This window comes from Hydractinia symbiolongicarpus, chromosome 8 (assembly GCF_029227915.1).
Source record: "Hydractinia symbiolongicarpus strain clone_291-10 chromosome 8, HSymV2.1, whole genome shotgun sequence".
Classification (NCBI taxonomy): Eukaryota; Metazoa; Cnidaria; class Hydrozoa; order Anthoathecata; family Hydractiniidae; genus Hydractinia; species Hydractinia symbiolongicarpus.
In genome coordinates, this window is record NC_079882.1 from 10,227,247 (window position 1) to 10,254,530 (window position 27,284).

Consider the following 27,284-nt stretch of genomic DNA (forward strand, 5'->3'; position numbering starts at 1 on the left):
AGCATGATGTGTTTTTAAATACATGTTGGATGAAGCAAAATTTTAAGTTTGTGGGAGTGCTTTTAAAAACATTCGAACGATAAAGTTTATTCATTCCTGAAAGCAAAATGCCGGACACGAAAAGAATACTGCAGTGCTGCTTACGAACGAACTCGTCGATTCAGACGATGAAAAAACAACCCGCGGAAAAACAAGAGAGCGGATAAAGAGGACGGAACAAAATGGATTTTTTAGTAATATCATTAAAGAATTGTTTCGGATGGATGTGGTGGATTTTTGTTTTTTTCTCTGTATAGTAGAGTACTGCCGAAATGACAGTTTTTATTGAAACGCATCAAATTAAAAACATTCCAACGTTCGAAATTCGCGGGATTTTTATATGTTGGATAAAAATTCACGCAACTCAGATAAAGAATCCCTTTGATCTTGCCGAAAATGTTGGATGTAATGTTTGACCGCTATCAAACTTCATCCAACATCGTCTAACACGATTTTTTATTCTTTTTTTAAAACATTTTTGAAGGGACTCAAAACAGTCCAATATTTGGTTTCCCCCGCCTTAAGCATAATCTAAAGCGCCATGTCTCAGCCCGATTTTGAATTTCACTTGCTTATAAAAAATAAACCTTGCATTTACACAATTTGTAGCTTTTTTAAAAAACAAATTCTAACTTGTTAGATGTTAAAAAGACATTACTTTTTTGCCAGTACAGCAAGAACCTTATTTTCCCTGACAGTAGGAAAAGATATAATTAAAATAGTGTGTAGTATGTCATCAAAGTTATTTGTTGACATTTTTTCTAATTTATACCGTTTTTTCTTTATGCAGGAGGCAAAAAAAAAAAAAACTGGTGCAGTTGAAAGTTACATAAATTATCTGTAGTTTTATTAAAAGCTGTGGAAAAAGTTTTTGAAAAGGAAAAATAATATCCAATTTTCGCGAATAGTAAGTTTCCTGATGATTTTTCTTAAACCAATTTTCGCAAAATTCGCATAAATTAATTCCCCTAAGGCATTAAAGAGAATTAACGTAATTAATTATTAGCAATAGCAAAGAGTCCATGAGAAGTTTTCAGAAACACTTAAGCTTGGTGCTTAACTTGTACTTCTCCAGGACTGCAAAACTTACAAAAGCGAATTTTTTACTTATTCACACTGGGGTATTTTTGATACTTTTTAATTTTTAAAATCGCTTTTTCCACGCGCAGGTTCAGTGACGTCTAGTAACGTCCAAAAGTCATACTCACTGGGCATCTAGTGGCGTCTAAAAGTTAAACTCACTGGGCGTCTAAAAGTCATGCTCACCGGGCGTCTAGTGGCGTTTAAACCGCCTCGTAGATACTAAGCTTTATCCAAAGCTTTGAGCAAAACTTAAGAAAAAGATTACCTGACATAATCTCAGACTTTTTAATTTATCCACAGGCTACTGTCTAGCGTTAAAATAAGTGCCATTGCATCCATTATTTAAGCTTTATAAAATGCTGCTAAATTAATATTGTGATGTTCATAAGAAATTTCTTAAACAACAAACGACACGCCCGTCCAGATCAAAAAAGACCAAGGTAGACCAACTGTCCTAGGATATACTGTTAAAGCTACAAGGTTAAAGCAAAGGTTTACAATGTACAGATTGTGTTTATTTGTCAGCAACAGAAAGAAAAATTTACAACACTAATTTTACCGTGATCATAAAAAATTGTTTAAAAAAACTCTAACTGCTTTACACAAAATGGCATACATAAAGCGTAAGGTGCAAAGCTGCAAATATTAACCAAGAAGATTTTATACTAAAATATATTTATTTACCCTATATGTTCCACTTTGGTAGAAGTTTTAATTTGAATTTAAAATGTTATTTCAAAGCATCGATTTATTGCAGAGCAAGTATGTTCTATATTTTTTTTAAATAAATTAAACAATCTCTGTTGCTTTTAATGTGTTTCTAAAAACGACGTTCCTTCACCTTTACTCATAACTCGGACGCTAAATTCCTTCATTGTCTTTTCTAATTCCTCTTTATTTCCTGAAAAATATGCAGCCATCGCGTTGTGTAGTATTAGTAATTGTTTTCGCATCACTTTTACCTAAATTAAAAAATGGAGAACACGTTAAAAAAAAGTAAAAGATGATTTCTACAAAGCTGAGCCACTAAAGATCTAGCACTAAGATACGAGATGTCATAAATGGGCTGGAGTCGCATACTTGGTATTGGCACTATGTATATCATGGTGGGTGTAATACCTGTTCACAAGAAATTTTTTCTAATTTAAACTAAAACACAACCTGGATTTCGTATGGAGCATGCATGTTTAATAATATTTGATGAAAATTAAACATACTGCGAAAAGCCTTACTATATACCTAATAAAAAAAAATTTTCATTAAGATTTTCAATTTTCTCAAATTTGCGAATTAGCAACCTTGAGCTTGTTTCTGAAAGTTGTGCTTCTTATGTTAAAAAGTGGTATGTCACATAAAAAAATCAACTCTACCTTATTTTCTTCTAAAAACTTCATTTTGATTTGGAGGTTATTACGTAACTTTTCAAATTTATCTTTTTGCACTACAAATTCTCTTCGAGCTTCTTCGGTTTTCATCGACTGTCCTTGTGCTTCATATGCTTCCAAATCTGTTCGGTATGCATCATACTCGATTCGAGCACTTTCATATTCGCGAATCGTAATTATTGTGTCGTCGATAGTTTTCGTAGCCAGTGTTTGTAAATTTTCCGTGAAGAAGGTGAGAGCAGATATGAGAGTGTCTCCACTTTTCGAAATAACTTTTTGCAAATCTGCATTTTGGCTATATTCTTCTTGCAAATCTGGAGACTTGACGCTTAATTCTGTAAAAGCTTCTCCTAGCAACTTTTGTGTGACAAGTATGTTTTGAAATTGCAAAGAAAACTGTTTCGCTAACTTTAACAAGTTGTTGTACCTCAACTGAGTCTCTCTTAAGCTCTGTATATGCTTTTCTAGTTCTGTATCAACAGTTCTTGTTCGCCTACCCATTTTCTCTGAGACCATTTGCTTTGTGTATTTGAAAGTCGAAACAGTCCATTTTTTAAGTGCGTCCATTTTAGCACTGGCATCAACACCTTTCACTAGTTGTGTACCAGCTGGGTTTTGATTTCCATATCCCACTGGTTGGTTTCCATAAGCACCTGGCTGATTAATGTGACTTGATTGCCCAGTCTGAAGTGTGTTTGGAGTAGCTAAAAAAATAAATCTATACGTTAGACTTTGATTTAATAATAATCTGTGTAATTGATGAAGAAGTTAAAGACAAAGAAAGACCTTCATATATAATTCATTTTTTTTCAATTCAAGACTTTGGTATTGACTTCTTCAGAAGGTAAAATATTCAACAGTTAACTACCATTTTTTCATTAACACTGAAACAAAAGCTTTTAAAAAACTCAGATGTTGAATATCACAAAGAATATCAAGAAATAAAACAAGATTTGATGGTCTGATGTGTGGCCCTTAGTTTGTGACAATATTTTACATGGAATTTACACATTGATAAAGAACTGGTGGTTATTCTATTAGCTTGTTATTTTCTGTTACTTTTTATGTTGATTAATTTATATCTCGAAATATCTACACTTTGATAGAGTCTATGCAGAATTACTGACGACAAAAAATGTTAAAATTGGCTATTTCTTTAAAAGACATAATTTATAAAAAAATCTTTAAATGAAATATTGAGAAATATTAAATATTGAGAACAAAAAAAGCTTTTTAATAAAATAAATAAATTAATAAACAACTTTTTAATCTCTATTATATACTGTAAGCCCAAAAATTTTTGTATATAACTCAGGATGACCCTTTAAGCAATTATCATGCAGAGATCACTTCAAAGAAAAACCAAACAAAGAGCTAAAATTACTAAAAGAATTTAAGAAAAGCTATATTACAAAGCCTTGAATTTTGTTTGGTAATACTTATACTGCAGTTAAAGACTTAGTAATGTTGTTGCTTAGGTATAAACAGATGCATTGAAGATCTAACTTCATGATTCAACTCCATCACAGAGCTGTTTTTGTTTCCTGTAGTTTATCATATATATTAAAATTATTTGATTAAATGGTCTTATTTTGGAACTGCAAGTGAAGCAATCAACTTTTAAAAGATGCTTAAAACAAGACGTACTCAAACTTAAATTATTCAAATGTGCGATTTTAATTAAGATACCAATTTTGAATTACTAAAAAGAAGAGGATCATTTGAGAGTTTTGCAGCTTTACTTGAGATGTTTTTGATTGTTTACAACCAACATTATATTTTAAGGCTCTCTGGTCTTGTTTTGTAGCAAAATTAGAGTTCCTAAACATGCTAAATCTGAAGCAACTTTGAATTTCGCGAATCGTAACGTAATGCGAGGTCCAGGGTCTAGGAATTAATACTGATACCTAAGATAAGATAAGTGATATATCTCTCAAAGTAGCCTCTATTTTAGCACTTCCTGCATGCTTCGCTACTGAGAATTAAGGGTTCAAAGTCAAACCTTCCCCTGCAATAGAAAATTGAAGATGGTATCCTAAAGATGCTTATACAAAGGTTTCCTCAAAAATTCTTAGTTTTTATGAGGGTGGCAATATAAGGACAAAATTAGCAATGATAGGCCCGGCTGAAACAGAAATAAATTTTGATACGTAAGAACATAAGTTTTGATTGTCAAAACACTCGTTTTTGAGTGCCTGAAAAATAGAACTTTATGAATCCACAACACTTGACGCAATTCAGCAGAATAGCGGGTTTCTTTTTATAAAACTCTAGAAAAGTGCAATATTATGGTGGTATACGCTAGCTCAAAATAAGCAAAAAATACTTCAGGGCCTTAAGCCATGGTACCTCCTGGAAATAATAGACCGGGGTATATCCCTTATTATTTGTGAGGCTCACCATGTAAAATATGTAATCTATCTAACTATATCTTCTCCAACTAAGGTGGTAAAAGAAGACTTTTTCACCTTAAAGTATCGGCATGGAAAGCTCTAATGAGGGCCAGAACCCATGGTCCAGCTCATTTTTTTTATTTACATATTTATACTTACTTAGCTATACCTTAATAACACAGCTGGCTTTACTCAACATAAAATAAGAATGTAAGTAAAGTCTGAGAATTTAAGTGATTGTGAGTCGAAATGTTAGTATATATAATTAGTTTTTATACCTGAAATATTAGTAGGAACATGGTGTTGAAAAGGTGACGAATTTTCATCAGACTGAACCTGCAGTCGGGAACTATTAAATGTTCGCCCCGTTTGCATGTCAGTAGCCTCTTTAAGCATATCTTCCATGGAAGGACTTTGCGCTTTGAAAGAATGAGAATCCAGAATTGCAGTTTCACGATCGTAGCCGTTACTGTATGGAAATGCTGGCGGCATATACCCACCTATTTGGTTTTCAGGTTGGCCCTGGGCAGCCATCTTGTTTAAAGGAAGCGTACTATTAAGAACAGCGAAGAAGTAGCGTTCAGTAGTCATTAGTTGCGATTGATTAGCCATTGCTATCTTATACCGTCATATATCTCGCACAATAAACAACGTGTTTCTGACGCGTCAAAAAAAAAAAACTACATCGAAAAGAATCACGAGTAACATGGCAACCAATGTTAATTGAATATAATCGTCCTAAAAAATTTCAGCTTTTGAAAAAGTGATATAACAAGGACGTAGTTAAATTTAAAGATGAATAAATTGAGTAGACATGATTTGCCAAACAGATAAGGTACAATATGACTCAAGAAAGAAAAAAATACTCATGAATGGTCTAAATAACCAAAACAGATAATGGGGGAGGGGGGTGTGAGTGTTGTGGGAATAGGTCCGGGGAAGAGCGTTGCTCTCAGTTCGCAAACAAACTTGTAGGCTGTCGATAGAAAACTCAAAATAATCTGTTCGAGACATTTAGCAGATGTTGGATAGAATAGTGCGTGTTGCGTTCGTTCAAATTAGTCGTCTGCCTTTTTCGTTGTGCAACACATTTATAAGAACAATCATAACATTAACTTTCTTTACTCACATCTACTCCTTAATAACGTCGATATCAAAGGCATTTCTCTGTCTTTTCCTATGTATTCGTTCTTTTCAAAAAAACTACAAGAACAGGAACGTTTGTGACATGCTTCACTGGCCACACGTGAAATATAGATTCCTCATCTTAGGCATTGCACTTTGGAAAAAACTACAAACGCTTTTCTGCAATATATTATCCTAAATTCACTATTTACAAACTTCAATATATACATTAAATTTACATATGGTTTTGACCTCTCACTCCTTTAGCTATAATTACATATGACTCGCATAACCGCAATAGCACCTCAGTTCTTCGGCAAAGATTTCCATGTTAGTGAGATGGTCAAAATATTTTTCGCGTTGTCATTTTCGATTTAGATTCAGGATAAATAACTTCACCACTTGCTGCAGCACCGACATCTTGCATGGAAGATTTCACTTTTCTAATAAAACAAAATAACTGTTAAATGCACTTGCCGAAAAAGGACTAAATATACCGAAATGCTGATCATACAAGAATCTGCATCCCACCTTGATCTCAGGGCCCAAAATATGCTACGGGCTGGAGGCTGACTTACTTTTTCGCAGTTCTTGGCCTGCCCTTACTTTTACCGGTTTTAGGGCGTGACTTGTCTTGCGATAAACCATACGACAAATATACAGAGGATATATCCAAATCATCGACCTATATTGCAACAAAAAAAAGAATAAAAACTAAGTCGCCATATATTTTAACTTAATAATAGTTGGATAATAAGATCACATACTACATCATTTTCTCTTTCAGGACTTGGAGACATCTTTCTCATATTGTTACCAGTGTATGCCACATAACGCTAAACGTAAAAGAACAAAACTTGATAAAAATATACATATCAAATTGAGAATGATATTCAAGACGTGGCCGTATCAATTTTTGCGCTGAGAAAACTGAGAATGAATTAAAAAAAATAACCTCAGAAGGAGCAAAAATTGTTAATCCAAAAAATTCCAGGTTTTTTTTAACTCTTATTTTTGTCCGACAACAACAACAAAAATAAATAAAAAATTTCTAATCTCAACAAATAATTTCGGCCAATTTTGCCAATTTTCGTACCTACAAAAATTTCCACCTTACACACGCTTTTTTTATAACAATATCAAAATTCTAACCAGGCCGTTATTCTTATTTCTCTGTTGTTTTAAACAATTGACCTGGTATTTTTTAAAAAAGGGTATACTAGCGCAAATAAAATTATTTTTCAAATAACAACCATAATAAAGGAAGAAATTTTCGTAATTTAGCGATTTTTGTCCAAGTTAGGACCGCGAAATTTTTCGAGGTGGCCTAATCGCAAAGGGTTTATTCCCTCAAAGTATTAGAAATAGGCTATTCTCGAAAGTTAATTATCGTTAATTCTCCGTAATTACTTTAGTGGGATGAAAATTTTTTTTATTACTTTCATTCTTATTACTTAAAGTTTCGTGTTTTGCTAATCATTAACCAGCTTTTTAAATCGATCTCAAATCATGTGGTTTTTTATCGTTTCTGGCATTATATTATACGGTAATTTCTACACCTCCTATACAACAGTTAGAAATTAACACGTATGGTTTTATCTCGCAAATCAATTCTTGCAAAAAATTTTATAAGGAGCCATTCGGAAAATTTACTATCCTTGATTTCTCAATCTTTTTGACTCCCGTTTCTCCTGCGAATTTTTTTTTCCTTTAAAGTAACTTATATAAATAAAAAGTATTGTGGAGGAAAGGGGACACACTCCATAATAAATACTAATTTTTGAATCTGAAACAGTATGTGCAAAAGAAGCAGGATTAAGATGTCAAAAAAATAGTGTGATTCGTACCAGCTGCCATTCACCAATATCTTCGTTCCATATAACATTTTGAGTAACTAAGTCCTGAAGCAAGAATGGATACAAGATAAGACAGGTTCCAACAAAGGTTAAATATAATATCAGCCCGCTCGTTGTACCTGAAATTCTCTCGGAATGTAATTATCCATGACAAGTTGGAGATACTTCTCTTCTTTCGCTGCGCTTCGCACACTTTCAAGTAGCCCTTCTGTTTCTCTCTGATGTTCAGCTTGTAGATCTGCCACCTAATAAAATAATAAAACGGACAGATCTATTAAATATATACCAAAACCACACTGTTGAAGTATGATAAGAAACAATAAAAAACGCTTAAATTACCTCTGATTTTGCTGACATCAGCATTGTCCAGACTTTTTTTAGTTTTTTTGTTTTTCCAACTGCCTCTTCTTTTAAATTCGCGTACTTCTCTTCAATGTCAATTTTTTCCGCCTATGGAGGGGGCAACAACAAAAATATGAGTGCGATGCCTGCAGAACACAATCTCAAGGCCGAAAAAATTGCAGTTGGAAAAGATTAATTTTACTTCCTGCGAAAATAGTACTAGCTGTGAAGATATAAAATGTTTATTAATTTTGACCTAAAACGGTATTTTGGTGACAAAAAATCAATATTTTATTGTCGCCATTATGGTTATGATCTTTATGTAAACCGTGTCAAATTTTGTCAAAAAAGAAAACGAGTTCCAACCAGTCTGTCAAAGCCAGAATGAACCCAAGACATGAAAGGAAGGTTACAAGGAAGTGGTGCTTCATGTGGTTAAAAATTAGCAGAAATTAATTTTATTACGACCGCGGAAGCCTGTTGCCTTTTATCACTATCTTTCAGGGCGTAAAGTGATTTGAAAGGAAAAACAGTGTATCAGCCATACCTCCTGTTCTTCTAATTTTCTCTTTAGTTCCTCCTCCCTTTTGTGTCTAGCTGCCAGTTCTTTAGCTGATTCATCCAACAACCTTTGTTGTTCAGCATCTTTTTCAAGCTAAAATACGAACAACTTTTTTAGTTCATGTATTTATACCTTATAAATAATAGAAAAAATGCTAGCTAACCAACGCCATGTTAATTTTAACTTCGCAATCTGATATACTTTGTCATGCGCGTTAATTTACATCTCTATAATAATAGCTGTCGTCTGTCTGTTTCTCCGTCTATCACGGAAACACGAATATAAAGGACGACTAATGTAGTTATATAAGCGTTTAAATAATGATTGCGTTAATTTTATAAATAAGGCGCATTTTGTTGGAAAAACGAAGCACAAACAAAACTCACCAAATTCACCCCTCCTACTATCAATTTCGATTCTACAGCTTTTAGTTTTTCTTGGAGCTTTTTTTGTTCTTCCTGAGCCTTAGACAGCTCGCTTTCTCTTTTTTGTAGCTCTTTTTCCACCTTCATTTTTTCGTCTTCTGCTATATTTTTTTTGTCTAGGAGGGCTTTGCGTTCAGTATCAATTTGTTCTTTAATCTTTGCAACAGCAGTTGGCGATAAACATCTTGACGCTAGAAACACAATAAAAGCAACCAAATGGTAAAAACATTGTTTTTGCCCAAAATATCCTCACATATGTTTCATCGTTTTACAAAGAAGTACAATAGTAAAAGTCAATAATTAAATGACCAATAACGAAACTCTCAGAAACTAAAACTTACATTTCTTTTTCTTTCGAATTTTCTTCTCTCCATTTTCATCAACATATTCTTCTTCCTCCTCCTCATCTTCCGACCCAGAAATTCCTCCTCCTATACGAAAATTAATTTTTCTTTATGTTGTACTGAAATGTAAGTTGAGTTTCCATTGAAATAAAAAAATAATGTACCATCAGCTAACTGTGCTCTCAACTTTTCGATTTCAGTTTGAAATTCACGAAGCAAAGCATCCTTCGGATCTTCATTAATTTTGGCTTTGTTCTTTATATTCTTTGCTCTATTAGCATACCTACCAAGAAGAAAATATGAATGACGAAGTACTGTTAACGTTATTAGCTTTTCAGTAAAAGTATGACGAAAATTACCTTAATGTACTTATTGTTTCATCAACGTTGTATAAGGCTGGTCCCAAGTTGGCTATCTATGACAAGACAATTTTAATCCACAATTGTGAATCTTAACGTTAAAAACGAGACAAGGTACGTGAAATGCAGCTAAGTATACTTTTCTACATTTTTTTTACCTACCATAACAGTTTTTGAGTTTCCACCGAGAGAATCTTGAAGCAAACGAGTCAGTTTAGAGTTTCGATAAGGTATATGTGTACTTTTACCATCAACTAACGCTGAAATTACATTTCCAAGCGTTGAAAGTGATAAGTTAATTTTGTTAGCTTCCTTCAGACGGTCTCCACTGGCACCAGTTTTGGCCTGACGTTCTGAACCCTACGAAAATGATTGAAAGTTATAGCAGTACTTATGTAGTAGTGGCATGGTCACATTTACGAAAACTAGCCTGACGTTTTAAACCCTATGGAACATGACAGAAAATTATAGCAGTATTGATGTAGTAGTGGCATGGTCACATTTACCAAAACTAGCCTGGCGTTCCAAACTTCGAAAAAATGACTAAGAATTGTAGCAGCATTAATGTAGCAATATTGTCCACACAGTTCAAAAAGTAGCTATTACTTACTGCTAAATCGACCATATGTAACTTCCCCATACGAAGGTGTTGTTGTCCATCCAACCCTTTTTCACTTCGTTCGATCGTGATTGTAAAAATTGCATGAGAGCGTGATGAAGTGGCGTTCATATTGGTGGCTCCAACAGATCCTGAATATCAATACTTCGACATAGAAAAAAGTGCAAAAGACGTAAAAATAAGTTGACGAAAAAATTTTTTTACTGTTTTTATTGCCCATAGTCATGGTTTTATCCATATCGTCCGCATTATTCACGACATAAGCAGACAGATCTTTAACATATACACCAACATCGGGTCTTTCTTTAACCTATTGAATTCAAGTGGTATGCAATGATTTGTAAAACATAGTAGAAAATTGGTTATCTGCTGTTTTCTCCAAAACAACATACCTCTAGGTTTGCTGTTTGATCTTTACCAAGAAGATCTCGAACACTTTCGTTGTAAATTTCCAGATAAGACACACGAACTAAAAACCTGAAAGAGAAGAAAATCAAAAAGGATAAAGCAAAAAAAAAGTAAAACACAATTCTGTCTGGTAATAAGCGTTTACCTCGTTTCACCATCTAACTTTGAGATATATCCAAATATATGCGCAAATGAATTTGGTATGATTCCCCTGAGATTTGGTTCTGTTCTTATTCCCTCCATAGTGAAAGTCTTACCAGTACCTGTCTGCCCATACGCAAATACTGTTCCTACGATAAAATTTGTTTGAAATGAATAAGACAACGTTAACATTTAAGAACATTAAATATTATGTTCGGGAGATGGTTATATATTTTCTGGTTTCAAATCATTACATTATGGTGTTTGCCAAATTTTATGAACACTTTCAAGGTTTTTTTCGTTATTTACTGTTTTTTGAAGAATTATTACCCATAATTTTTGCGACATTTCAGGATATTAAAGCACAAAGAGACAAGGAAAACACTAGATACGAAATAAGGTGAAAATACCCAAAAATCGCAGGGATTAAAATTTAATCCTATGGAAAGTTTATTATTTAAATAGGGGTAGAATGTTTCTGGAAATTGTCATATTTCAAGATTTTAAGGGTTTTCCCCAGAAAATAATAGATATATAAGGTTTTCAATGTCAATTAGTCAGATTTTTAGCTTTTCAAAGCTTGGCAGACATGCACAAGAATATACATGTTTGTAGGTGGTTTATAAAACAGTATAAAGTTACCATTATATCCCTCTAAGACACTTTCAACAATTGACCTTGCTGTATCGTTGTATACATCTGTTTGTTTACTTTCTGGTCCAAACACTCTGTCGAAAGTGAACACTTTGGGTGGATCACCTGATCGTGATTCTGACTGATTTACTGTCACACTGCCACGTACTTCATCACATTTCACAGCCATTGGGCATTTCATGTTTTTCTCTTTTTCATTTAGAGGCCTGCAACGCACTACAACCCGCACATTATCATTACTCTCCTTTTTAACCTGTTGAAGAAAATACAGATTTATTATTCCTGCAGTTTGCATAGTACATAAAAAAATAGAAAAAATACGGAAACACTAAAAAATTTTGAGACTTGAAATTCTATCAGGCAAAGATCTTTATAAGTACTTACTCCCATGGCTGATTCTTCTGGTGTTATACACTAGCAACTAGAGTCGAGCACTAAAAATAGTAATTATATTATAGAAGGTATATATGACATATATCTTCTATAATAAATTCGAGCGGAGCTAGCAAGTCCTAATATTTTGCTAGAATTAAACTTCACAAATTTCGCAAAAAGAGAATTTGAATTTTTTTTCTAATCTATGGCTAACGCTTTAATATACAATGTTATATAAAGGTAAATCAGAAGGTAAGAATATAAATAGTTTTTTTTAAAAAAAAAGAAAATTGCAAGAATTAATTCTCAATGTCAATTCTTGATTATTTTGATGAATCAACCTCTTTTATATTCAGAGGGTATGTATAGGGTATTATACTTCATTAAAAAGCATAAAAATACACATAGTGAAGGTATTTAGCCTAAAGTTTTACTTAAATAGTGTTTGAGTAAAAATGCAGATATGTGTCCACAAACAATAATGACAGCACTTCAATCCCCTTAACCCTATTCGGTTTTTGCCCCCCCCCCCCCCCCTTGACGGTTTTTGTTTAATAACTCTTTAATGCTATGTTGCATGGCTACAATACTTACAGAACTTTGTTTCATCAAGAAGAAACTTTTTGCATGTTTTGGTCACGTGATAAATCCGATTTCTGGATTTTTTTGGATTTTATCTGAAAATCGAAAAAAAAAAACGGATTTTCGGGCAATATTTGGCAATTTTTCATACGATTTATGTAAAAACCGGAAAATATGTTAAATAATTTTCATTATGCTTTCAGAAACTTCAAACAGAATGTAAAAGTTCGCTCTAGAACTAAAGTAGTTTAAGTTTAAGCAGATAGTGGCATTTTTAACAAATTTTAAGCTTTTAATGACGTCATGGAAAATGTGCTGATGCAAGCAAAAATTTATTGCCAACATTTTGTACCTTTTGTGATTTAATATAAGTGTGCCAAGTTTGATTCAATTTGGACAAGCCCCTAGAAAAAAATTAGGGAAATAAAAATGTTGTCTTTAGCTTCTCTTGGTTAAAATCTGAAAAAAAATCCAGACCAAATAAACGTTTCAACTAAAAGTGTTTAACTTCAAGGACAGCCCCAAACCACATTTCTGCAAATTTGCTAAACCTAAAAAATCTTTTAAAATAGAGAACAGAAGAATTTAGAATCCAAAACTTCGAATTAAATTGTCCAAACAGTATTTTAACTACAGCATAAAAGCAATTTCTTAAGCAAATAATAAAGAAAGCTGATAGCATCAAACAAGACCACAAGAAAATACCATCAGTCGGAATATGTTTAATGAACTGGTGCAACTTATAAAAATGGGCCAATAATGACCCTAATGGCAATATTATGGTTAACATTTGCAATACTTATTTATATTCTAAAGAATGTTTTTAGACATTCCATCCCTCCACCTGTCAAGTTAAAGAATGGAATGTCCCTAGTTACCTGACAAAATAGCTGATGTCACCAGTCAGTTTTCAAGTTATTCAGCCTCAAAGCCATAAACGCAATACAATGGCATCACTAATCTTATTAAACACATTGACATCAGTCTAATGCACAGATTCTGTGCTGTAACATTAGAAAAGTTAACAGACATAATTTTTCTGTTGTGTCAAAGGAAAATATCCACTTGGCACGTCACAGACAGACACCCACAATTGCAGTATTACAAGGTTTTAAATTTGATAAGAGTTTAACAATGTGTAAATATTTCACAATTTATTGAGTTGTACTTGTTACATGAGCTGAAATTTAAATTGTTGGTCATTTTCTTTTCTTTTAGATTTTGTTACCAGTATCTATTTTTCATAGACAATACAGTGCCCTCCTTTTTTTACCTTTGGTTGACCTCTACATTCTTATTAGCTTCTGCTACAGTATTGGTCTCCTGTCATGATAATTATAGTAACTACCAAAATCTAGGACTTGTAATTTTACTCATTTTCTTACTGGCAAAATAAATTTAATTGAATTGTTAGCTTAAGATATGGCCAAAAAGATTCCAATGATCTGCCTTAAAGTAATGAGACAGAGACACCAACCAGTTAACAATCTGGTAATTCATGTGTGATTGTAAGCTGACGACGAAGAAACAAAAAAATAAAGAAAAACACTTGTAACAAGATCACTTATTGTCTTAATTAAGATTTACAGCTCACCTGTTAAAAACATATAAACGTAGCATTGCTATTGATTACTACAATGCTTTGATGTAGTGTCTTTTAACAGATAGGTAAATGGCTGTAACAATCATAGCAATTGTGGGGCTAGCATCATATTAATTGTAGCATTGTAACAATTGTAGCATTATTGCAATTGTACCAAATACTGCATTGAATATGTTTTTTACAGGTGGTGTAGCTAGGTAAATTGCTCCCATTACACTACCTTAAACGGAAACTTAGTTTTTGTTTTTTTTCTCCTTCCCCTCTGGCTGGATGGTTAGCTAAATTCAAATCTCAGAGTCTTACATTCAAATTCAGGCTTTGTTGTTCTCGAATGAGTCACCAGTACTGACCATGACAGACCAGGTTTTCATGTAGCTAGACAAGAACCAAAAAGCAAAATTTACCTATCTATTTCTTTCAGACTGTCAGAGGACGGAAGAGAAGGCAGGCAAAATAGAATCCTATTTTTTTAAAAAAAACTTCGCTACACAGTGTTGCCGAGGTATTTTTTTTGTTTGTTGTGCAAATTCACTGGATTTATTAATTTCTCAAAATATAAAAATATTTTTGGCGAACTTTGATTCTTGATTTACGAAGTTTCTTTTATTATAATTATAAATCAATAAAATGGATCAATCATATAATAGGCCGAATAAGAAATTTATAAAAATTTGTTAATTTGATTTTGTACTTGAAAGCAAAGTCCGCAGAAAAAAAATGTTAAAAGGCAAGGAAAAAATCAGGAAAAAACTCTGACGCTTCTCCCGTTGTTTCTACCTACACGTCAATTAGTGTCTGGTGCACGTGACGTAAACAAATATGGTGCACTTTCGTTTCTGTTTCATGTTTGCGCCACAATGAACTCGCGTCTGATTTCTCTTCTACTTTTTGTACTGATCTTCGAATATTTTAACGTCTTGTTATTTTTGTTTAGCTATATATGTTCTTTTTTTAGGCTCTAGCTATAATGGATTTGAGTACTGAAGATAGTGTGGATGAGAATTTCATTAACGAATTAAGTAAATATTTCCCACCTGGAACCCCACAAGAAGATATGCTTGGTAAGCAGCTGGCCCACTGTATTTATTTTTATCTTTTGGTTGTATTTTAGCCAGCTATCTAAGGATCCTAATAATTTTAAATTTACTAATCTGCCCTTGGAATTCTGTGGCATTTGTATTTTATATGTAACTAGCTAGCTAGCTACGTAAAATATCAAATTTAAGAAGTTATTGTTGGACCTAATGTTTTTATAGGTGTACATATTTTACATGGCTAGCCTTACATATACTATGTCTATTATTTCCTAGAGTGGCCTTGGCTTAGATGAGGAGTATTTAATGCTCATTTAAAGCTACGCAGAGCCAATTAGGGTCTGTGTTCTACCAGACAACTCCCTGCAACATCCAAATAATAATTTTTGTCCTATCAGGCTATCTACATAGTTTTTTCTGTCTGACACTTTTCCATTGCATAGTTGTGCAACAATTTTTCTCAAACAAACTATTGAATCTACTTTAGATGACCCAAATAATTTTTGGTATTATGCAAGCTGTCACAAGATATATTGTTTAGTTTGTCCTATAATTTAATAAAGTAATACACGATGTACAGCTCTTTTGTTTTGCCACGTTTAAGGATACGGTAACCCCCTTTTTTTTAAAAAAAATATTTTTTTTTAATTTTGATTCTTTGGCATAATTTCCTGATAATTTTTAAAAAAGAATCAAAAATATTTATTGTTAAGAGTGATAAAATGAAGAAAGATCTTCTTTATCTTTTAGTGTTTTCAATAGTGTGCTCAAAGTTTAAAATTCCTTAAATATATTTAATCTGTATAATAATTAAAGAGAGTTTTGCAGAACGAATAAAAAATTGCATCCCTACATATAACATAGGAAACATAATTTATAAAAGTATATTATTATTTATCATCTATACCTTTTTAATTTATTTCTTTATTTTTTTCGTTTTTATCCTGCTATGTTATGTTATCCTGTTGTCTGTTTAATAATAACTAGACCCAAAATTCTGCGAAAACACTTTGCCTTTAATTTTAAATAAAATATTCATGAGTTATTAATTATTCATAACGTTTAAGTGGGTGTAACCATGATTCTTGCAGGTAAAAGCAAAGGTCTTTGATTTGCTTTTTCTCGAAATAAAATTTTCAGTCGTAACGGTATATATTTTTGTCGAACACTCCCCTCCATCTTGTCGAAATTGTACGAAAACAAGTTTGTTGCGACAATTATATCTTTGGCTACAAAACTTTGCTTTTTTAACGCAGAAAGTGAGGAAATATCGAGTTATTGATCCATCATGCTTAAAAATAGATAAATCTGTTATAAAACAGCTATTGTGACACAAAATATTCTATATTTTTGGAACCACGTGTTGTTTTGATTAAAAAAAGCAAAGTTTTTTAGAGCTGAATAAGAGCTTCGCGATGATATTTTTTCAACAAACAAAAACTTTACTGAGGGGAGTGTTCGACAAAATGAACTGGAAGGGTGAATTTTTGTATATAACTTTTTCCACTTTTTGGATTTTTTTATGAAAATATTTTATCATCATTCTACAGATAATTTATTTGGCTTTCAGAATATATATATTTGCTAGGGTTAATATAGCAAACAGAGGGGATATTTTAAATATGCTGAGTATGTGTCTCAGGGGTTTCCGTATCCTTAAAGCTATATCTAACTTAATTGGCTGACCTCTATAGTCTAATTAGCCTGTTACAGAGTCTTTTGGGATAAAGTTTTTAGTTCCACGAAGAAAAGTACACAAAAATTTGCTGAGAAATAGGTGACAAGCAATTGAACTACAAAAAAAAGATGAGGTGGCTAGACGTAAATGAAATAATAGACACTAACATAACTAGCCTTCTTACCAGCGACTGTTTTCATTTGGTATCACAACTTAATTAGATGTTATCCCTGACTGTTGAAATAAGAATTTTAATGTCTTTTGCTCCTGCAGGATCCATAAATAAAAGTAATTACCCATTGTTTTTTTAGTTTCTGTTTTTTTCCTGTGAAAATTGAAATTTTAGAAGTAATAAATTTACCTGCCTTTTAAAAAATGATATTTACATCTCACTTAATACACTTAAATTTGGCAATTCCAGATGTATATCAACAAGTAACTTCCCAAAGTAACTTAAAAAGGTTCATATACTTTGCTGGCTACCTAACAAAATATAAAAATACTTAAAAACAAGTTAATTTCATATGAAATACCTTAAATTTTTAAAGTTAGTTAATCTTTTAAAAGCTATCATTACACTATGGTCAGCAAAGACATAAAAATTCTAGAAAATGGACTTACATCTCAAAAATTAGTATTATTTTTGATCTAATCCTATAGTTTGTTGTGAACATTGACTAATGACCCAGGATGTTTTTTTAAAAAAACTTTTTGCGAGTCTACCCCAAACCTAAATTTCAGAATGTATTTAATGAAAGGAAAGCATTTTTCAAAGGACACATTAAAATATTTATATTAATGGGATGTATACAGTTTCCTTTTATTGATTTGTAATATATTTGAGGTTACATTGATTAGTTTAGGTAATTACACAGTTCAACATGTTATAAGTTTGCTTAGATGGTTAGCTTCTAATAAAAAATGTGTAAAATAAATCAATTTTTTTTTTTAAATATGACTGCAAAACATTTTTCTCTAGGGAAATATCACCTAAGCCTGGCTTGTCAGGCTGTTTTGTCCATATGAACAGATTTCGTAAAAATGTACAATAAACATTAAAAGAATTTAACATCTTCTTAATATCAGATTTATATTTAGGATACACTTCTAGATTCACTCGCTTCACAAGATCTACAGTGATATAAGTATAACCTAATGTTCGGAAAATCAAAGTAATAAAATGATGTTAAAATCTTATTTAACCCCATAAATATTTAAATTTGTATTTCACTCCTTATTAGTAAAAGATTGGAATTTTTTTAGCTTCACTGCCAAAAATAAACATGAGATGCAATTATCTTTGGCTCAAAACTCCATTTAGATGACAAAAAAATCAACATGACGACTCAGGGCAATTCCCCTCTTTTGTTCATATGACTTTGCACTATAAAGCCAGTGCAAGGTGCGCTTAATGATAAACTTCAAGAGAAAATAATGAGTTGTATTTTCTTCTTTTCAGCTATGTACAACAATCCTGATGTGTTCGAGGAGTACATGAACCAGATACAACTACAATATAACGAACTTCAGCAAAACTACAGCGTGTATAACGAGTGTGTAGTTCCCGTGGCAACACAAGGATGGGAATCAATATGGCAGCTTCTCCTATTTTGTCTTATATTGCGTGTTCTTTGCCTGGTAAAACTTCCTAGATGCTTGCTGAATATTTGTTCTGTATTGCTTGGGTGTTTATCATTATGGAAGTTTTACGATCAATCTATGATCTATGTGTTGGCTCCTACATTAGTTTTGTTATCATACATCAAACTCAGGAATCTAAAAAATGGTTTAATAGTGTCCTTTATCGTTGCAGTATACTTGCTAGCATGGTATGTTTCGTCTCTACTTGAATACTTTTTGCTTGCCCTTTCTCTTTCACTTATAAATACTTTTTGATATTGTAGTGAATTCTTTCTTTTGAATGCAGTTGATTGGAATAAAATTAAAGGCAAGGAATTCTTTTTTATAATTTTACCGGTTTATCCTGCTTGTATAACCTGCATAAAATGTTTGATCAAGATATTTTTCAATTTCATTTTCTTCTTCAGGTTCAATTATGGTTATCTCAATGAAAATAATTTCCGTTACTTTTGATGTCGAAAACGGAATACTTACCGAGCAACTGTCTTCGTTAGAATTTTATGGTTACGTTTTCAACCCTGCCAGTTTGATATTTGGACCATTCATTTCGTACAACGATTATGAACAGTTATTTCATGCAAGTCCAATGGTATATGCGTTTTTCTACGTAAATAACCATTTTTTGCGTGAATAATCTAGTTTGAAAATGAATCAATCTACGGACTTAATGTTTTATACGGGCTTAGGGAGTAGAAAAGTGTTACACTGAAAGTTAAAATGGTAGACGAAGTTTGCGGAAACAAATAATAAACAATATGCTGAAGTGCCACACATTTCAATTTTTAACCAAATAATAAACCGGTAGCGACAAAAAAATTGTATTATATAATAGCATTTTAGATTTGACTTTTAATGAGAAAGGCGATTTTAAAACGAAAACATCTATATTATAATACCCGTATACGTCTGTCCGTCCGTCCGTCTGTCTGTCACGCAAAATGGCAGCTTGGCTGCGCAGGTAGTGAGACGAACGCAATGCGGTATAAAAAGGTTCGTTCGTGATTTTTCCACGGGCTAACGACTAGTTTTTTTAAAATACTATAATTTATTATGTTCTCTTATAGAATCTCTCCTGGTTATTTCACAGCTCCAAATCTCTTCTCCTTGGTGTTGCATGTTTATTATTTTCCAGTTGTGGAACATCACATTATTTGCGAAAGTTAAACGATTATATTCCTCAGTTAGAAGATAATAGGTACTCCCATAGTTTGATTAAACAAGATATTAATACTTGCGAATTTTTTTGACAATCGAAAGTTATGCTCATAAAAATGAATACTCATCACAGTTTAGGAGGTTGGTTTACTTAACATGTTGGAAAACCACTTATTTGTTTCTAGATGGTGGATTGCATATAAAGAAGCGCTTACGTTTCGATTCAGCCATTACTTTGTGAGTTACATCTCAGAATCGACTTGTCTGTTAGTGGGGATTGGAACAATAGCCATCAGTGGGGGCAAAGCAGTGTCTACTAATGCACAAACAAAAGCAAATAAAGAAGAAGAAAAGGGTAAAAAATTAAAGCAGAAAAATCAACATAAAAATTCAAATGAAAAGATTGAACAAGATAATATAGTGATCTGGTAAATTTGATTTTGTTCATTTAATTATTTTACATGCACGTTTTTACTTTAAAGATATGTATATTGTATCTTCATAGGTCTCGACCAATTGCTAATATGTTGACTGTTGAATTTCCGCGCTCATTAGTTGATGTTGTGACCAACTGGAATCTACCGATGCACTACTGGCTTAAACAATGTAATATTTTTGCTTTTGCAACAACTTTAAGCCCTGTACAAATAGCGCTAATGAAAACAATGTGATCAACTTCTCTCAGGAAATGTCAGCTGGGTAATTCTTTAGAACTTCACTTCAAATCTTCCATATTTAATTCTTCCATTTCTCTTTTTAGATATGTTTAAATCCTTTCGAAAATACGGTGTTTTCGCCGCCATCTTATTCACATACGTTGCCAGTTCTATGTTACACGTAAGTACTGACATAACCGATAAGATGTTTACCCGATTTTCCAGTTTTTCCAACATTCTCCCGATTTTTGGAATTTTAGGTATTTTTGGATAAGTACTGCCGTAACGGAATCCTTTAAGTAATGAAGTCACGTTAGGGTATTCAGCTAAGGAATTTGTATAATTTTTTTTTTTGTTTTGTTTCAGAGTTTGAATTTTCAATTATCTGCGGTGTTGTTGTCAATTGGAGTATTTGCTTATATTGAGAGTGGTAAGTGTATTACATGAATGGGCTCTAAAGTTTGAATGTTGGTGAGAATTTTTTGAATGTGCATCAAAAATGGCGCACTTTTCTTACTTGTGATTTAAAGCATTAAAGAACAATACAATTTTCCATTTTTGCTGTAAAATAGACCTCTCCCATTTTTGATATTTCAGTCTTCCGTCATACTCTTGCTTGTGGATTTAATGCATGCATTGAAGCGAGACGATGTAAGCAAGATTGCAAACACAAATATAAGAAGGTAAGTAAAACCATGGTTAATATACAGTTAATTTCCCCCCAAAACATTTTCAAAACAAGAATAATTTTTTACCTTAGTGGGACTTCTGGGTGATGAGTGTAAATTTACTGTTTGGTTTTGTGGCTGTTTGGAACCTGGCGTATCTGGGCTGCTTATTTGATAATTCTGCGGAAGAGGATCAGGTCTGTATTTTATACTATTTTATATTTACGTTCGTTTTACAAAATATTAGTAATTTTTTGTCCGGCATTTGTCACGTTTTATAATTATTCAACTGGTTTCTTTTTTAGGGATACTCCATGGCGCATGCGCTGAAAAAGTGGAAAAATTATAATTTCATTAACCATGTGGTGATGATGGCGACGTTTGTGCTGCAAGCACTTATAAACAGAGGGAGTGTTTATTAAAACATAACTACACCTTTTTTTATAAGTAACTCCTTCTTTGGTGTCAGGCCTTAGGTTCCTAAGGTTGGAGGTCTCCATGACCCCAAGGTTGAGTGGTATCCTAGCGCCTAATTTTTTTTGACGTAATACTTTCAATTTTTGAATCCTACTTTTTGTACCTTTAAACCGTATTCGTCAGTAGTGACCTCGAAACAAAATAAGCATTTTTGTCCGAAGCAGACTATAGTGTTGTTTTAGCACTAATATATATTGCTTTAGAGAAGACTGGTGATGAAAGTGTTCAGGGGATAGATATGGGGCATAAGTGGTGTAAGTTGCCCAGTTTTTTGGATTAATTAAGGCCTAGACCCCTAGCAACTGGATCGCGTATAAAAAAATCATGTACAAGCTTTCCCACACATTATGGATCTAAAAGCAATTATTGTGATTTTCACACTGGCAGTACAACTTAAATAATCTCGTTTGTTTTTCAAAAAATTGTTTAGTGTTCCAGCGCCTTTGCTTTGATAAATATTTATCACTGTTTGATAATACCCAAGAGCAATAAAATGTCTTGCGTTCCAGTGGATTCGATCTCACATTTTTGCTCGCTCATCTGTCCGTAATTTATTTTAAATGTTGCTTAGCTTTACCATTGTTGTTTAATACATTGGATTGTAACAGCTTTCTGTTTTGTTATTTATATAAGTAGTGGATTTGAACGTACGATAGAACAAGCTCACTCAATGAGATTTGTATATATTTTTTATTGGCAGTTTTTTATTTATTTTTATGTGCAGTGAAACATATTTTTTTACTACACAATACTCTTGATCTTTTCCCCTCATGTGCTTGTTTTTATTTTGTTTTCCACTGCTGTATCAGTATGCAGTTCTAACTTCATGAAAGCTGTGACGTAAAGTTTTTGTTGGTTGAAGTGACACGAATATATGAATTGTTTAGGATGTATAAGTAAAAACCGTGCTATTTCGCTGAGAAGGGACGGAAAGAAGGGGAGTTAACAGCAAAGGAAAGTATCCAGTTGAAAAAATGAACGATTTTTTCCTTGATAACTTCACTAGCGACAATCGAATCACTTTGTTCAATCAAGTTGCTTATTTTCTGGATCAGCCTTCAGGCGAAGAATTGCAATGTTATTAGATTTAAACAAATTTCCAGAGGTGTACTATTTTCTTTTTTTGATTTTGGTGATTATTATAGAATACTGTGTTGCTGGCTTCAGATGTTCAAAGAAAAATAAGAGAAAGTCAGGAAAATTTGACAAGTCGAAAAGTATTTTGCATGCTGGGAAATACGCAAGTCAGGGAGATTTGCATGATGGGAATAAGGTCGAGCCAGGGACTTTTGTATGCTGGGAATTAGGCGAAGTTGGAGACTTTGCATGCTGGGAATTAGATAGAGTTAGAAAGTTTAAAACAATTTCTCTGTAAGATCTAGACCTATCCTTAGGAAACATTAAAGTTTTGTTTTGTGTGAATTTCAGAAAAGCTCAGAAAATTTTTGTCAAGTTTTTAAAAACTTTAAATGGACTCTTACAGTAGAATTACAGAAGGAAAATTCTCTCGATATACATCGTCTCATGTCCAGCTTATTTCTACGGGTTCATTTCTTTTCCAGTGGAGTGACTGTTTTCTTTGAGTTTAAAACTAGAAAAATTTTGGTGAATGTCTCTTATCGATATATAATTCATATATCGCAATTATAACTCTTGTGTTCAGTGGTCGTTAAATCATGGTCACTAAATTTATTTTAATATTTTTGTAACCACTTTATCAAAAGTCAGGGATATACTCATATCTTTTGCTTCAGTGATTAAAATTTTAGTTAATTCTAATGGTTGATAAAACTAAAGATTATAAGGTTCGTAGAGTACCAAGAAATTTGGTACATGTTTTTCAAAACCTCAGGTAAAACTTAATTTAAAAACCTTAGAAAAGACCTGGAAAAATAAAGTTAGCTAAAGGTCTATAATAGCTGATTAAAAGAGATGTCTTTTTTTAAAGTCACTTTATATAAGGATACATAAGAATCATATTTGTGATTACCTAAAATACATTTGTGACTCTCTTCTTATATTTGTGCAATTTTCATTTGATAAATGAGGGAAAATTGACATTTCTTTGTTTTGGGGAAATGTTACTGAACATATTACTTTTCTCTTTCTAGAAACTCTATCTTTTTTAGAAATCGTTGGATACGAATCCTGAATTACGTATTCAAAAATAGAAAATTTGTTGCCCAATTTAAATAATATAAAGTCGGTAATTTCTATTGGGAATTTTGTTGGGGTGTCGCATTTTGCTGTTTTGTTTATTGCTCGTGTTATTGTAAAGATGTCAGTGTTGTTGTTTTGTTGTTGTTGTTGTTGTTGTTGTTTTCCTTGGCCTGGTTTTGTTTTTACTGTTGTTGTTGTTGTTGTTTTCCTTGGCCTGGTTTTGTTTTTACTGTTGTTGTTGTTGTTGTTTTCCTTGGTCTGGTTTTGTTTTTACTGTTGTTGTTGTTGTTGTTTTCCTTGGTCTGGTTTTGTTTTTACTGTTGTTGTTGTTGTTGTTTTCCTTGGTCTGGTTTTGTTTTTACTGCTGTTGTTGTTGTTGTTGTTGTTGTTTCACTGTTGTTTTTGTTTTTGTTGCTGTTGTTTTATTGTTGTTGTTTTTGTTTATGTTGTTGTTCTTTCACTGTTGTTTTTGTTGCTTTTTTTTGTCTCTGTTGTTTTTATTTTTGTTAAGTTTGTTCAACTGTAACTCTATTCATTAAAAATACGAGAGAAAAATAACAAATGATAAACTACATGATTTCAAAGTATCCATGTTAGCAAATCTGGGAAATTAGGAAATGTTAGGAATTTTAACACATTTTCATTTGCAATCTTTTTTAGTCAAGTATGATATATTTTTTATTTTTCTTTCGAAGGAAAGTTTTTTTTATAATCATATCATTTATTCCAGTCTCTTATCTGAAACTAAAAGTTAAAGCACTATTTTTTTATTATTTTTTTGTGAAGTTTTTTATTTTATGAAATTCTTATTTATTAAGTTCATTTAAAAATTATCACATAAAAAACCAAGGGTGATATTTGGAGAGTTGGTTAAAATTTTCTACAGAAAATAGGAAGCTTTGTTCCCTTCTTTTGTTAAAAAAAATTGCAATTTGTCTTTTGTCGATTTTAGAAAAATCATAGTCACTTCAGAACTTTTTATTTAAAAATTAGAATTAAAATTTTTTTTTGTCATTTTGCAGGACTTTTTATAGGAAATTTGAAATTAAAAAAATATATTTTATATTAAGTAACCAAAAGAAAAAGGGGTCTTTGGCTTTTGACTGGTACACTACTTTTTAATAAAAATAGTGTTATCGACACAAATGGTTGAGAATGCGTTACAAGAGTGAACGAACTAAACTAAGATTTTACTGACTGTTTCTCTTTTTCCTAAACACAAAGAATATAAAAACTCTTAAGAAATTTTTTTTTTTTACAGAATCAGTTGGTGCAAAAAAAATTAATTGTTATTTAGTATATTAAGTAAGAAATGCTTCAAGTAAATGAACCAAAAGAACGACAAATTCGCGCTTAATATGAGAAAAATACACCTCGGGCTGAAGCCAAATTTCCAGATTCTTATAAAGATCAGATAATATTTCACAAATTTTTATGCATCACGTTAAGAACCATAATACTTTGGTTGAACACCAGCGTAGAAAGAAAAAGTTCAAATTTTAAAGTTGGCGACAAATCAATAACAAATAAAAATAGTTTTGTATCAAAAACCTTTTAATCTTGATTTCCTTTCTGGTAATTTGTTTGTTGGTAGATTTCCAGCTGAAGGCAAGTATAGAAATGTATTTTCACGATATTTTATCCTATTTATAAAATTGCGTATTTAACTTATTGAAAGATGATAAGACCCATAGAGTTTTTCATGGTGTTTTTATTAAGTACATCAGTCCTAATTGACTGTCGACAGAAATGATAGGGGAGGTGAAATGCACGTTGAACTTAATCTAGTACCTACTTAAATTATTATAGGATATTACACATTATGAAGACACCTTTCTACCTTTTATCAAACGGATTAGTTTTATAAAATCTAATAAACTGACTTTTTTATGCAAAGAACTCATATTTTGGCTTATGCACCAAAATTCGAGTTTCCCATTTTTTTATTTTTTTATTTTTGAACATGATGGAAAGCCTTCGCTCTGCTATGGGGCGTAAACAATGAATATTTTTATTAACCTTAAATATTTAGTATTTTGAATCTGAATTTTATTCATCATTAGGCAAGTCCTTTTAGAAAGAAAAAAAATTCCCTTTTTTTATCTTTTTATTTATATATTACAAATTTTTAGTTTTTATGAAGCTAAAAACTAATCTGGTGAGTAATAACACTATTTTTTTGCGGAATGTCAAGAATTTAATGACAATATGCAACCACAGTTAAAAACCATGCCGATTGTGTTCCTGCTAATTAATAATCAATCAACATTAATTAAAAAGAAAAAAAAAAGATTTTCTTCTGTCTATAAAAGGAGACATTTGCCATGTCGTGGAATCTTGATTTTTGTTTCGTAACTTTATCAACAACGTGATTCTACACGTCAGAATTATTTTTGGCCTTTCGATTGTCGCTGTAAGTTGGGTATAGAGATGAATAGAAACAATTATAATATGTAATAATAATATAAAAATTATATAATTTTAGCGTTTTATTCTTGTGAGGGAAGAGTTAAATGTCCAGATTTCCTAAATTTGATGTTTTAGATTGTTTCAAGCAATAAATCTAAAATCCCATTGTTGGCTTCAATTGTTAAATTAGCAGCTGATGCCAGAATGAATTGTTTATTTTGCACTGTGATAATGGAAATTTTCAAAATTGATCAAAATTTCAGAGTGAATTGCATGAACCTTTTGGTTTCTAATTTCGGCAAAATACGACATAGTTAAGAAAATAATTTAGGAAGGGTGTAGAAATATGCTTCCATTTCTAAAATACGGATGTTTCAGGCTCATAATAGCTACCTATGTTAAGCAGATTTCTGCCCAGTAGCGAGCATAAAAGAAATGACATCATCATTTCACTTTTATTCAGAAATAAGTGTTTTTTTTTTCGGGTAAAATCTTTAAATTCAGAACTCCTTTTTTAACAATTTAAAAATTTATTTTTTGTTATTTCTGCATTTTGTTATATTTTAATGGCATCTAGAAGTTTTTTGATGGAAGTCGTCGATCAAGAATAGCCCCTTTCAGTTCATACCGCTCTCACTCTCAAAAACGTCTTTGTTGATCACTGTTAATGCAAAAGAGACTTTTTAAAGTCTTTAAATATCCTTATTTCACCTACCCCATCTCTCCAAAAATTTGTGGTGTCAGGTACGCCCTTGGTTTTGCACTTGGTCTGTCTGTGTCCACTAAAAAAACAGCAAAATACACGCAGAGCAATTGATAAATTAAAAGCTGTGCATGGGTAACCAGTGGAATGGAGCCCTGTATTGGTTTATAGATTTTCTTGCGTGCAATATTCACCAAACATATAGAAGATAGAATTTATCCCATCAAATACTTTCTCACATTTCATGGAATCGCTTTATCGATTCCAATCGATAAAGCGATTCCATGAAATTGATTAGCTTTCCCTTTTTAAACTGAATTTTATGTATAAACACACCAGTTAGAACCAATTAACAATTAAGAAAAAGTCAAATCAGGAGTTAATTTTTGTTGACTAATTAGTGACATG

General features: G+C 32.1%; 3 protein-coding genes across 6 annotated transcripts; 1 reads left to right on the forward strand and 2 right to left on the reverse strand.

The window, feature by feature from the left end:
• Nucleotides 1-1,615: 1,615 nt before the first annotated feature.
• On the reverse strand, nt 1,616-5,585 carry LOC130655945 (arfaptin-2-like). 2 transcript variants are annotated; one of them, XM_057458768.1, is made up of 3 exons: nt 5,401-5,585; nt 2,493-3,211; nt 1,616-2,084 (listed from the first exon to the last, which is right to left on the reverse strand). In XM_057458768.1, the coding sequence occupies exons 1-3, from the start codon at nt 5,510-5,512 to the stop codon at nt 1,932-1,934; spliced, it is 984 nt and encodes a 327-aa protein (XP_057314751.1). In that variant the 5' UTR covers nt 5,513-5,585; the 3' UTR covers nt 1,616-1,931. The 2 variants fall into 2 exon arrangements, with proteins under 2 accessions (XP_057314751.1, XP_057314750.1); XM_057458767.1 differs by having other exon boundaries at nt 5,179-5,556.
• A 613-nt stretch (nt 5,586-6,198) lies between these two features.
• Nucleotides 6,199-14,819, reverse strand: LOC130655942 (kinesin-like protein KIF3A). Of its 3 annotated transcripts, XM_057458764.1 has the most exons (21): nt 14,700-14,813; nt 13,045-13,096; nt 12,705-12,787; nt 12,120-12,169; nt 11,724-11,988; nt 11,086-11,230; nt 10,925-11,009; nt 10,737-10,842; nt 10,524-10,663; nt 10,076-10,273; nt 9,914-9,969; nt 9,719-9,837; nt 9,552-9,641; nt 9,172-9,401; nt 8,771-8,878; nt 8,221-8,331; nt 8,001-8,126; nt 7,873-7,926; nt 6,793-6,861; nt 6,604-6,710; nt 6,199-6,468 (listed from the first exon to the last, which is right to left on the reverse strand). In XM_057458764.1, the coding sequence occupies exons 4-21, from the start codon at nt 12,123-12,125 to the stop codon at nt 6,369-6,371; spliced, it is 2,115 nt and encodes a 704-aa protein (XP_057314747.1). In that variant the 5' UTR covers nt 12,126-12,169; nt 12,705-12,787; nt 13,045-13,096; nt 14,700-14,813; the 3' UTR covers nt 6,199-6,368. The 3 variants fall into 3 exon arrangements, with proteins under 3 accessions (XP_057314747.1, XP_057314746.1, XP_057314748.1); XM_057458763.1 differs by lacking the exons at nt 12,705-12,787; nt 13,045-13,096 and having other exon boundaries at nt 14,700-14,819; XM_057458765.1 differs by lacking the exons at nt 12,705-12,787; nt 13,045-13,096; nt 14,700-14,813 and adding an exon at nt 14,516-14,539.
• Nucleotides 14,820-15,213: 394 nt separating this feature from the next.
• Nucleotides 15,214-22,375, forward strand: LOC130655944 (protein-serine O-palmitoleoyltransferase porcupine-like). Its single transcript, XM_057458766.1, has 12 exons — nt 15,214-15,356; nt 18,467-18,836; nt 18,912-18,955; nt 19,056-19,237; nt 19,713-19,843; nt 19,989-20,231; nt 20,309-20,409; nt 20,564-20,640; nt 20,826-20,889; nt 21,057-21,142; nt 21,220-21,324; nt 21,433-22,375. Exons 1-12 carry the CDS (start codon nt 15,263-15,265, stop codon nt 21,547-21,549), a joined length of 1,614 nt encoding a protein of 537 aa, XP_057314749.1. The 5' UTR covers nt 15,214-15,262; the 3' UTR covers nt 21,550-22,375.
• The last annotated feature ends 4,909 nt before the right edge of the window (nt 22,376-27,284 follow it).